This window comes from Tamandua tetradactyla, chromosome 20 (assembly GCF_023851605.1).
Source record: "Tamandua tetradactyla isolate mTamTet1 chromosome 20, mTamTet1.pri, whole genome shotgun sequence".
Classification (NCBI taxonomy): domain Eukaryota; kingdom Metazoa; phylum Chordata; class Mammalia; order Pilosa; family Myrmecophagidae; genus Tamandua; species Tamandua tetradactyla.
This window is the reverse complement of record NC_135346.1, coordinates 29,220,061-29,233,083: the sequence shown is the minus strand read 5'-3', so window position 1 is coordinate 29,233,083 and position 13,023 is coordinate 29,220,061. Positions and strand designations below refer to the sequence as shown.

At 34.4% G+C, this 13,023-nt stretch overlaps 1 protein-coding gene across 8 annotated transcripts in view; it reads right to left on the bottom strand.

Annotated features, from left to right (window-relative positions):
* FBXO38 (F-box protein 38) overlaps window positions 1-13,023 on the bottom strand; it is a 57,877-nt gene that overhangs the window by 28,178 nt on the left and 16,676 nt on the right. For 7 of the 8 annotated variants that reach the window (XM_077137358.1, XM_077137362.1, XM_077137363.1 and 4 more), the window contains 7 exons: window positions 11,254-11,387; window positions 8,664-8,827; window positions 8,284-8,449; window positions 5,567-5,704; window positions 4,244-4,381; window positions 1,686-1,779; window positions 562-692 (listed from right to left, as the gene is read on the bottom strand). In XM_077137358.1, coding sequence (XP_076993473.1) covers window positions 562-692; window positions 1,686-1,779; window positions 4,244-4,381; window positions 5,567-5,704; window positions 8,284-8,449; window positions 8,664-8,827; window positions 11,254-11,387 — 965 coding nt within the window. Of the gene's footprint in view, window positions 1-561; window positions 693-1,685; window positions 1,780-4,243; window positions 4,382-5,566; window positions 5,705-8,283; window positions 8,450-8,663; window positions 8,828-11,253; window positions 11,388-13,023 lie in introns of those variants that run through there. The other variant, XM_077137365.1, reaches the window with a different exon arrangement.

The window sequence follows — 13,023 nt, the reverse complement described above, 5'->3', positions numbered from 1 at the left end:
ATAATGAATTAAAATGCATTCAAAGCCAAAGGAATGAGTTCCCAGTTAAAAACATTCTAGAAAATGCTGTGAACAAGCCTTTCAACAGCAATCTTTATTAAATGAATACTGACTACTATTTGCTTATACTATGTGGAAATTCCAGAATCCCCAGCAAGCTTGTCATGAAAATGAGGAGTATGGGCAAGGAAAAGGACCTCATCTGAGAGGACCATCAAAAGCTTCAAGAAGTGTGGATGATCAAATTCAACAAATGGAACCAGGGATGGCATTCTGTGAAAAACATAGAGCAGAATGGAAAGAAACTTGGACAGTAAAACAGAAACAACATCAAATGTAGATAAAGATCTTTTGTTGGTATATGTTAATCATTATATTTTCTATAATATGTTAAAATCAGAAGGAATATGGGAAATCATGGATATTTTAAATTTAAAAATTTCTTTTTCAAGAAGTCAGGGCAACTAAAAGTTTAAATCATGACATATCCAGGACAATTACGGTCTATCTATCAAGTGAATTTCCTACAGAAATTTTAGGGGATAAAATGGGATGTCTTACTTTGCAGTAAAAATTCATCTACATATCCCAGATGAAGGGTTTCAAACTGGGGGAACTCCAACTCTGCCATCTTTAGGGCAGAAAAGACACCATCTTTGGTTAAGGAAGGCTGGATTCGAACTTCATGTAACCTATGAACAAAGAGATACAAGTCAGAGCAAAAGGAAAACCATTGGAATCAAAGGCTCCTCCTAAAGTAAGGCTCTGAAAGAAATCTATGATCTTATGTCAATCATCTCTCCCTCTGATATTAAAGAATATCAGAGATATTTTCCTTAAAGGAGTATTTTACAAATACGGGCGTCTCTTAAGTGGTATACTGAAGCCACATTAAATAACAATAAATTAATCAGTAAGAAGCTTATTTCCTTACAAGTGCTTTCTCAGTCCTTATTAAGTCAAAGTGCAACTCTGAGTCTGGTGTTGGAATTTCTTTAATTTCTTTGTCAATGTCCCATTTTAACAAAGAGAACAGTTCTTTCTACAATAGGCAACACCACCTTCCTGCTTAAATTTAGAAAGCTTCATTTTCTTCTATTTATAATCTTAATAGATTTCTATTGATGGAAAGAGTTCTGTTTATGAATAAAGTTTTAAAAAATATTTCAATTTAAAGAAAAGATACAGAAGTAAAAGTACAGGTAGACTTTACATATACAAGAAACAGTAAATATGGCATGAAGTGATATGAAGATGTGGTAACAGTATATAGGTTAGGGTTTTGAAAAAGCTCCTTAAAACAGATTTCTAACTATCAAATATTATCACTATCAATAAATTCAGAAAATCACTCAGAGATTGAGAATATGGTTCCTGAGAGCGCTGCAGACACCAGAGCTTTGGTGCCACACTTTTTAAAATAGTCAACTGCTTTTCTCTGACATGTGAGCAATCCCTTCCAGAGCTTGCTGAGATGAGTATGGTTCGACTGGTCACTAGTTATAACAGAGACTACTGCTAAATTAATATCTAACTGATATTTAAACAGCATCATATTTTAAATCTGAACATGGCATGATAAAACGATGCACATATACATACACACACACTCCCCTACAATTTTGTGAAATAGGGAAAAACACAAAATTCTCAGACAAAAGACAAAGCATGAGGAAGAAACATACCTACGGGCAGCAGTGATGATGAGGTAACCAAGATCTACTTCAAGAGCATTTTTGCAAGCTCCCAAAACAATAGTGTGCAAATTTCTAAAACCACCTTGTTAAAGAGGAAAAAGAACAGAATCAACAAGATTTGGCCAAAGCACTTTTAGTAAAAGCACACACTTTATATGCTGGTTGTTTATTTCAAAGTAAATCTAGGTTTTTTGTTTTTGTTTTTTGCCACGGGCAGGCACTGGAAATCAAACCCGGACCTTCGGCATGGCAGGTGAGAATTCTGGCACTGAGCCACCGCTGCACCGCCATAAATCTAAATTTTATTTCCTAAAAAGAGATGAAACCAATCACTCTGAAAATGCATTCTGACAACATCTAAATATTACTCTACAAGATTTAGACTCTTAATTTTAGACAACCAGATGCTCATGAGGGAATTGCAAAGAAGGGAACCTATCATTTGCTAGACAAATTCTGATCTTCCAGTATATCATATGAAACGAGACCAGCACTACTTTAACTTCAACTGATTTGCTTCCAAATATTTTGTAATTTTTATCTACATACCAAAAAAAGTACAGATACTTAATGTACAGCTAAATGAATTTTCACTAAGAGATTAATTTCTGCTGTTGTAGATATATATATATAAAATCAGAGTTTGTACATTTTTATGTCTGGTTTCTTTTTTAGAAACATCTATGAGAATCATCCATGTTGTGGTATGTGCCCACAGTTGATTATTCTCACTGCTGCACAGTATTCTATTGTATGAATATTCCACATTTTAATTATCCATTTCATTGTTGATAGACATGTGGGATATTTCAATTTGAGGGCTATCATGTACAGTGCTGCTATGATCTTGAGTATGTCTTTTAGTAAACAAATTCACGCATTTCTGTTGGGTTTAAAGCCAGGAATGCAACTGTTGATATGTGTACGGTCAGCTTTAGTAGATACTACCACAGTGTTCCAAAGTGGTTGTATCAATTCATACTCTCACCAGCAACATAAGAAGTCCGTATTGCTCCATATTCAACTTAACACTGTTGCTTGTCTTTTTCATATTAGTCATTTTTGTGATTATGTGTACACTGAGAATTTAATTTGCATTTCCTTAATGATCAGTGAAAATTATTTTTTCATGTTTATTGGTCATTTGAAAATCTTTTGTGACGTGCCTATTCAAGTGTTTTCCCAGTGTCTTTTTCTTATTTTAGAAGTTCTTTACACATTCTAGGTACAAGTCCTTTATTTGACTGTAAATAGTTTCTCCCAATCTATAGCTTGGTTTTTCCCTTTTTAATCATGCATTTTGATGAGCAAAAATTCTTAATTTTAATTAGTCTGCTTTATCATTTTTCTTCTTTATGGTATGTGTTTTTTGAAGCCTGTTTAAAAATTTTTCACCCAGCCCAAAGTGAAGACATTCTCCTCAGTTTTCTTCTAAAGATGTTATTTTGTATTTTTCACAATTGGGTCTATAGCCCATCTGGAATTAATTTTTTGGGATACTGACCCTTTAACTAAAATATAAGTCAGTGCTACTCTCAAACACTGATTAGAGAAGAAAGGTCTGCTTCTCTTTTAGGACCATTAAACAAGCTCTTAGCTTTTGGCAATTTTCTCCAGTCCTTCGCTCTAGTGAATGCTCATGCTGTGGGCTTCATCCTTCTGACTTTCATTGTATTAGTCACACCCGTAAGTACATAAAAATAATACTGTTGGTCTTGAGAGAGCCTGCTACATCCTCCTTGGTGCAACATAATAATAATGAAGTGTTCTTATTATCAGACTTAATTGACTAAAAATGTAGTGCTAACTTTTCATTATATTCTACTAGTACTGAGTGATAATTTTTATCTATTATTTGTTACCAATGCTATGACATTTGATGCTTTTCCATTTGTATTTTAGATACTGTTAGAGTTTTCAACTATTATCTATGTAGCTAAACCTCTTCGTATTTTTTTTATAATGAAAAGGATGCTTAACATGGAGCATATTCTGTTCAATATAGTTATTTACTTATATAGTAAAGGAATCTATACAGTGAATCATTTTTTTCCTTTAAAAGCCATCATCTGATGGATGGATCTAATATTCAAGTGATAAACATGGAATCATTTTATATACTATAAAGTACTCAAAAAAAAAAGTTAGACATTAATATTACTAAATCCTGAATTCTTTTTTGAGGCATGGGTGTCCAAGTCATAAAACACCCCTTATGACCAAAGGCCATTAGAAATAGCTGTTAATATATCTATGATTCCAAATAGTAGAATGGATTGTTAAATTAGTAGTAAGTAATAATGCAAAAACACCCCTTATCACTTTAGTATTTATTTTGAAGGTTAACTTTGCATAGAAAATGAACAGTAAGCTACACTCGTGATTATTTTCCATCAAATACACTAGAGAGAAAATGTAACTACTGACAAGCATTTTCTTTTCAAAAGATTCAAAAAAGCTTAATAAGCGCTTATTAAAGAAATTTTATACATAAAACTTAAAACATTTTTAAATAAAATATTTAATAACAAAAGAAAAAGGAATACCCGATCTCCAGCTATCTTCAACTACATGTTGGATAAGACCTCCAAGGAAAGGAACTCGAACCATTTCTAAATGTTCCAAATTTCGGGCAGAAGCTAAGCCTGTCACTAAAGGGACATATTTCAAGGAATTGGTGGGTCCTAGAAAAATAACAAAAATAATACATTGGTTTAGATGCATTCCAAACCAGCAAGTGAAATGAGTAACATAAACTCTATATCTTAAATTGGCAGTCAGCATGTTGGCTCTTTGTGATTTATAATTTTTACTGCAAATCAAAGTGTTAGCCTGTATATTTATTCAGCACAAGAATTTTTTGATGACACTGGAAAGGTAACTGGCATTTTTTTGTACATTCCCTTAAGTTTCAATATGTGTAAGTTCAAAAGAACTATGCAGATAAGCCAAGTTGAAAATATGATCTTTCATTCAAGTTAACAACTCTGTCTTTTAAACATCTATTTATGTGGCCAGTAGGTGTTATGGAAGATGACGCAATATATAAGGTATGGTCCTATCCACCAAAGGGCTTGCAATTTACACAGAAATAACATTAACATTAATAATTATAACAATATACAAGGGTAGAAACTAAGTATAAAAATAAGATCTGCTCTACTTCAGAAGGAAAGAAAAGAATAAAGAGAGAAAGAAAAGGAAAAAAGAGAAAAAAGGAGAAAGATAAGCTAGAAAAAAGAACTTGAAGAATGTACACAAGTAAAGGATGAAAGATGTATACAAGTCAGAGGAGGAAGGAAGTGCAGATTTCAGAATAAGGAAACAATAACACAGGATGAGCAAAGACTGAGGTGAAAGCTAGTACAGTTGTGCAGGAGACAATGAATAGGTAAATCTGACTATAACAGAAGGTAAGGACAGCAAGGGGACCTGGTTATTATGAACCTTGAAAGTTAAGCAGAGTAGTTCTATTGAAGCTCTAGGGATGCTGAAGGCCCCTGAACAGAATAGTACTATAATAAAAGCAATGCTTAGGTCAGACAACACATAGGAAGGATTAGGAGACAAGAGACAAAGAAAGTAGCCAAAAACTTATTACACAACAGTCCAGAAGTGAAGTTTAAAGAGCCAATGAGTAATAAGGAGAGACATTCTGACTTTTTGTTTTTGCTAAGCATCAAACACAAACCATGTTTCTAATAAATATCTTTAAAACGAGTACGTTTATCTTCCAAGGGTAGTTACAAAACATAAGCAGTCATAACATAATATAAATTAATTTACAAACACAGCTATGAATTGTTTGTAAATTTAGAACATTTTTAGGATAGCATATGTATAATTCCACCATAACAGTATATCATTACCTGCACAGTTTCTCATGACGAAAGTTCGTAAGCTGATGCAAAGAAAGTCTTTAAATGGTTGTGGTTTCGTGAGCCTTACCCACTTCATATAAAGGTGCCTTAGCATTGGGATACAAGGAATTTCAGGAACATTCACCCCTAAAACACACATACATGAAAAAAGAACAACAACAAGAAATCACTAAAAGACTGTGTTCAGCGTACAAGTTTAAGAATCTAGTTTTCAAATTGACAATTTATCTTCTGTGGAAATTTTTACCAGCACAAATTACCTGATTTAAAGTCTATCAAGTTTGGCTTATTTAAAGAGCCTTGTAAAGATCAATTTAAACAAATCACAGACTATTTTAATTTTTTAATACACATATAAGAAAATAGAATTTTAAAAACATTGCTGCATGTTATACACTTAAGTCTTTCTCATGATCCTTCAACTCTTACAGGCGACATTTGCCCCAGAGGACAGAAAATGAAGCAGGTTACTGAAAGCAAAACTATGAAGATGTGAAGGGAATACATAAGCCTACTAATCGACTATCAGTACCCACTGACTGCCACACAGGTGGAAAACTAAATTTCTCAACAGAAAATCTAGTTGGCCTTACTTTGTAGTTTCTAGTAGACATCTAGAGTCTTTTCTTGAAGTCGTTTCTACAAATATATGATCTTAAGACTCTGAGAAAGTGAGAAACCTAATCGTCATTTAGTCATTCATTTAAATATTTCAAATTCATAAAAGGCATTTTATGCCTCTGATCCAAGAGTAGTTTAACTCTTGGAATCATACCCACAGAGGATGATGTCGAGAAGACAGAGTGGGGGGAAAATGTCAGAAGATGTAGACAATGACAGGTAACCTGGAATGGAAGGAACCAGTTAGAAGAACTTACCCATGAGTTTAAACAATGTAGACTAGAGAAATACCAAGGAAGTGACATGAGTCTATGAGAACCCCAAGGATCTAAGATGATGACATTTAACAGACAGTAGCTGGCAACACCAGTTAATGCAACTTTTAAACTTGAGTCAGTAAAAGCCCCATTAACAAGAGTGAGTAAAAAAAGCAGAACTGGAGTACTTGAATAGTTGTTCTTTAAAAGTTATTAGTTCCTACTCTAAACTACAAAGATTGCTCCTTAACCTGGTTCTCCTCAAAAAAAATAAGTTTAACTTTGAACTATGCATACATACTCTATGGCAACAAATGGAAAGCAAAATTGTGTGAGACCAAAAGAAGAAAAACAAAGAAAGTGAGGTACAGGTTAAGAAATATCATATGGTGCAGAATTCAGAAACCTAAGTTTAGCATCTTCGATGAATAATGGTAATAGTGCTTAGGAAACCTGAGGCAGCAAGGGTAAACAGGTCCACAGATGATAATCATACCCTAACCCTAATCCACATTTTGTCCCAAATCCATTCTATAAACAAAGGACACAATTACCAACCCTCCCACATGTATATTAATAATCTGGAACATTTTTGAATCACCATCACATAGTATATGTTAAACTGTTGCATGAATCAGATGAATGAAGACATTTTAACAAAATTTACCAAGTAAATATAATGCAGTGGACTGTAACAGGCATTGCAGACTAGGTCAGTCTCTGACCTAGAGGACTTCAGGTATTAGAGAATCTCTTCATTCTCTACAACCCTAGTTTCAAACAAGATATCCAAGTCCCTCATCAGGATCATTCCTGATATTAGAAATGAAGGGCTGCCAAAGACCTTCTTCCATAAATGTATAAAAAGACCTAATCCTTATTTTTTCTGCTACCTCACCACCAGATCCCCTTTACTACCTGATTCACGCCACTTTCAGATATCTTCAAATCTTCAGGACTATCCCCAATACCTGGAACCTACTAGATACTGAATACCCATGTTTTGAATGAAACAATGGTAAGTAAATAAATATTAAAGGTCAAACTACAGTAACAGAAGTTCCTCCAAAATTCCTTTTGGCAGTCTAAGCCAGAGATGATAAATTAAAGAAAATGTCTGTCTTTCCTTATTTATCTAGGCTCAAATTAATGGGATATGATTTCAAAGTGTTTAGACACACAATACACACTGTGACTACACAGTAGTCTTTGAAAAGTAGTAGTCTTCATAGTAGTCTTTGAAAAAAGACCACCCTCTCCTGATTTCTTGGGGGAAAAGATAAGTAGCACTGTTTTCCATTGGCTCTGAGTTGAAGAACACAGGGGAAATTTTTGCTTAGAGAAGATAAAGGTAAACTAATAATAATAAAATAATAAGTCATTTGCTATGCGTGACTATTTAAATTAATTAAAACCAATTTTTTAAAAAATTTTGGTTCCTCAGTTTCACTAGTCACAGTAGGTACCTTATTGGACAATACAAATATAGAACATTTCTATCACTACAGAAAGTTGTATTGGTAAGTCCTCCTCTAGAGGAAAGAACTAGGATAAAAAGGTGAGGGCAGAATTTTGGAACACTGGAAAAAAAAAAACAAAAAACCTTTTTCAACAACTAAAAGTCTTCAAAAAGGGAATTGTTTGTGAAGCATTACTTTTTCTTTCAAAGGCCCTTTAATGGGAAATCTAAATTTAAATTCTCATTTTATACACATCTCTTCCAGCATCAATCAAAGAAGCCATTTCTAAAATTCTCATTATTCCTTTTCAATATTCAGTATGTGACACTTCAAGAAGTAACAAGTGATCTAAGAAACATGTACTCACCCACTAAATGTAAAGTTTGAATTTTGGCTCCTATAGGAATTTTCAGTTTATTTTCAGGAGGAATTGGAAATGCTCCATTACGATTACGAAACTTCCCCAAAATGTGAACGTGCGGCATGTATGTCCAAATGGATTCTACCAACTCCAAATGAGAAGTCTCCACACCCTAAAAAATAATGCCAAAGTAAAAAAAAAGGCTTTTAATTTAGTATCCAAAGCTTTTATTTCTGTATCATAAGATGCTAAATATGTAATGAAACTTAAAAGTTTGTTATGGATGAAATCTGCATGTGAGTGAACATGTTCTAATTTTTATCATTCCTTTGGTCTATGATTTCATCAATCAGTTGACAGCAAACTGTTTGACCAGGTGCACTCACCACTAAGTTTGGGCATGCCTGCAAAGCTTCTAGGACTCCTGGAATGCTAAAGGCCTCATGACCCCGCACCCTTCGCCTCTCAAGGTATCTAGGGTGAAGGCCATACAGTTGTTCGACATCTGGCATCTTCTTTAACAATGTTAGAAAACTGGAATCTGTGAAGCCTGAGAAGTTCAACAGAAAATATATTCCTTTGGTAACAGAGGAAATGTGTCAGATACTTGACTTATTCTCAGCGAATACTTTATAGCTGAGGCTTTTAATTTATTATTTTTAAGGCACAGAATCCTTAGTCTTCAACTAAGAACAATATATTTTTAACCTAGATAACTTGGACCTATTCGGCTGGTGGGTGGGGTGACAACACTCAACCTGATCAACTCCCCCCTCCTCTTCCCTAAAGGGGAATCCAGGTCTGTTAACTAAAGAAATGAATGAGACATGATCCTTACCTTCAGGAAACTCACAATTCTGACCAATCACTATCTCAAATTACTTCTCTTATTCTACGCATATCCTAACAATCACTCTGTCCTGTTTAATTGTCCTGGTCATTTTAAACAAATCATTCTTCTGCAGTAGATGTATGCAAGTTAGCTAAAAGAACAGACGTGATCCAAAATGAAGAAGCTGCTGAGCTGATAGGCAGCTAGTTACCTAGGAGGCCAATTATGCCCTATAGAAGGAATCAGTAAGATGGGAAGGAAGAGAAGCAGATTACTTTCTGAGCTGCTGTTTAGATAAGTAGGAAGTAGGAAGACAAGTTTCATATAGATGATCTTTAACACTGGGCCTTTTTTTTTTTTTAATGGAAGCTGTCAGAAAGCTAACTGCCGACTACTGACAAAAATATTAACTGCAAAGAATAAAAATGGAGCTCCAAATGACTAAATTTTATACTATTCAAGTTTGCAAAAGTTGTTCAATTTGTACAGGGCTAATTCAGATGATATGTTAAGTTTAAAATCACAAAACTGAAGAGCACCTCAGAGATTACATTTTTATATTTTTTGTAGTAACCTTTATGACTGAGGCACTCAATGTGCTAAGCATTTTATGTTTTCTCATTTATTCTCACAACACAATGATCACCCTATTTACAAATGCAAAAACTGAATTTCAGAGAGTTTAAGAGCTAACAGGTGACAAAACCGGAATACAAAAACAAATCTGGCCATTGCCAATGTTCCTCATCTTTTGTCATATCTACACAGCCTCTCACCACAAAATGGGGAAGAGTTCTACTCTTTTAAAGAGATGGTGTGAGAATCAAGAGATCATATCTGTAAACTGTAAGGTACTATATAAAAACCCAAAGTGGCATTATTATTTAAGGCATAAGGGTTTCAATTTTAGAACAGAGAATAGGCCAGGGTGGCATCAGTGAGATCTTATTCTAGACCAGAACTGTTTGCTCCTACTCTCTTTTATATTACTTATAGAGATGGGAAGCCCTGGGCTCACAGGTATATAACATAGTCTAAAGGAAACCTGCAGACAAATTCTTCTGATTTGATAAGGGGTAGAAATGTTAACGTTAAGATTGTATCACACAGGAGCTGTGCTACTCTGCCTCTTTATATAATGAATTAATTCCATGTCCAGAATTCTTGCTAGCCTCACCTCTACATAAACAAATTTAACACAACAAACAAGACAGCCATTTTCACAGTGCCCAACTTTTTTTCCTGCTAGAAATGATCACTCTCTGATCTAAGTGAATCCTTTACCCTTGGGGGGGCTTTTTAATGTATGTGAGGACAACTGTGCTTAATCTCCTACCAAGCTAAGTTCTTACCTCAGGTTTCTGCAATGCTCTTCATGAGAAGGTAAAGAGTTGATAACTATTCAGGCAAACTAATGAGAGTCATCAGTTAACTAAAGACCCTTTTGAGAAGATACAGCATCCCAAAGTGCACAATATTCCAGTACTGCAGAGGCAGTCTGACATCTGCAGGACGGAACAAGACTATCTCATCTCCTCAGCCCTTTACTTCTAGTAAAGCTTTTTTTCCCTAAGCCTCATCACATTTTCAGATTCTCCTGATCTGGACAGTAAGTAAAGGGCCCTAATTAATGGACTGGTGTCAACTAAAAAGAAGCCGTAAGTGGTCTTTAACTAGAAGTGCAATTTCTATGGCCAACTAGAGTATCTTACAAAGACAGACAAATATTTATTTGTCAGAGGTTGCAGTTAAGTGTACTTAGGAAAACTATGATGGAGAATGTTTTCATTCACCAGGAAATCTCATCACAGAATAAAGAACACTTTGTCTAACATGAAAACACATATAGTCAGTTAAAAGCAAAGGCTCAAAAAGTGTTCTTCAAACATATATTTGTAGAACAGGGTGATATAGTTCCTTGAGGAGGAAACAAAAAAAGTAGACCACTAAAATAGACCATTAAAGACCTCAGGCAAAATACATTTTGCTAACCTATACTTTTAGTTACAATTTGGATAAAATTCTGCCTTTCTACATATATGGTGATATACAGTGCCTTTCTTAAGACAATAGGAAAGGCTTGATGGGAATATTATTATTACTTTCTATTAGCTTTCATTACCTTAGATGCTAAATTCACTTACCACTTGGCATGTATTCCCACCACCGCCCTGCACAGAGATCCACAACCCTCACAACTCTCAGATATAGCGTCACTGCTTCCTTCAGTTTTCGGGAAAGACATTCCATACACATAATATCCTGCAGAGGGAGGTACCTTTGTGAGAGAAAGAAACTCATATTTATCAAGTGGGTAAATACTTTCTCTCATCAATATATTTTTCCCTCCTCCATTCCCCTACCTCTCAAATGAAATAAGACCAAGGTATAGAATAGAACACGCAATTCTTAGTAACATATGATGATATACTTAAGGTTATATAACCAACAGGTACATCAGAAAGTATACAAGGTTCAAATAAAATCAAGTATAGAGCTCTCTTCATAGAGCATTTGATAAGTATCTGCCTTTCTTCTTTGAGTTTTCTGGGCAAAAAAAATCTCAAAAAAGGAGAAAGAAGAAGGAAGAGAGGGAGGGTGGGAATTAGAGAGGAAGAGAAAGTTCTAAGTATGATGGTAAGGGAACATAAGAAAGACTGGAGAAAACTGAGCAATTTGAAAATGGTCAGTATTATTTCACAGCTTTTACAGAATCCATTTCCAGTGGTGGCTAAAAAATTCCTCTCTGTTTCCTTTCAGTTCCCCCAAGACACTCTACTACTTTTACCCTCAGCAAATACGTATACTAATTCTAAAGTACATAATTTCTTTCTCAGATCTTTTACCTTTTAGGTCACATACTCTGATGAAAATATTGCCTAAGTATTAAGTGAGGGCACCTCAGCTGCACTACAACTTCCTTTATTCCAGACTATCTCATTATCTCTTCCTTCCTGAAATTTTTCAATTAACTTCTCCTTTTGTTCTTTATTTTGAGTAACACCAATTATTTTAAAAGATAAAAAATCTCTTTCTTTCTCTAGTTTACCTACCCACACCTACATTATAAATTAATTTTTTAAAAAGTAAAAGCTAACCATTATTGCACCTGTCACAGAGACCAGTATTTTATTCATTATAATCACAATATTTGTCATACTACCCTCCCCCAACCCTTTTTTTCTTTCCTTCTCTGCCCCACTGGGTTCCCTAACACTGTCTATTGGCTGATTTTAGCCAAAAGGTGGCACCAGATGGATGGCTAGAGGTAGTAATGGTTTTCTGATTTTGCCAGTACTTTGTTGGTTCCCTTAACCTACCCACACCTCTGTAAATAGCTTCATTAAATTATCTTCAATATGTCATTGGTAACAGAGACCATCAGGAGATAGAAATAGGGTAAGATAATGGGTAATTGGAGCTGAAGGGATACAGACTGTGCAACAGGACTGGATACAAAAATTCAGAAATGGACAGCACAATAATACCTAATTGTAATGTAATTATGTTAAAACACTGAATGAAGCTGCATCTGAGGTATAGTTTTTTTTTATTTTATTTTATTTTATTTTTTCTCTCTATTATCGTTTTATTTCTTTTTCTGTTGTCTTTCTTTTTCTGAATCGATGCAAATGTACTAAGAAATGATGAATATGCATCTATGTGATGATATTAAGAATTACTGATTGTATATGTAGAATGGAATGATTTCTAAATGTTGTGTTAATTTTTTTAATTAATAAAAAAAATTATCTTCAAATTCCAGTTGAGTGTATCTTTCCTCACTAGACATCCTGCTGGAATTCTCTTACATATAATAGATGCCGTTATTATCCCATTTTACAAGTGGATACTGGCTCACAAAAATTAACTTGCAAAAAGTCACACAACTAGGTAAAAGAGCAAGGAAGTCA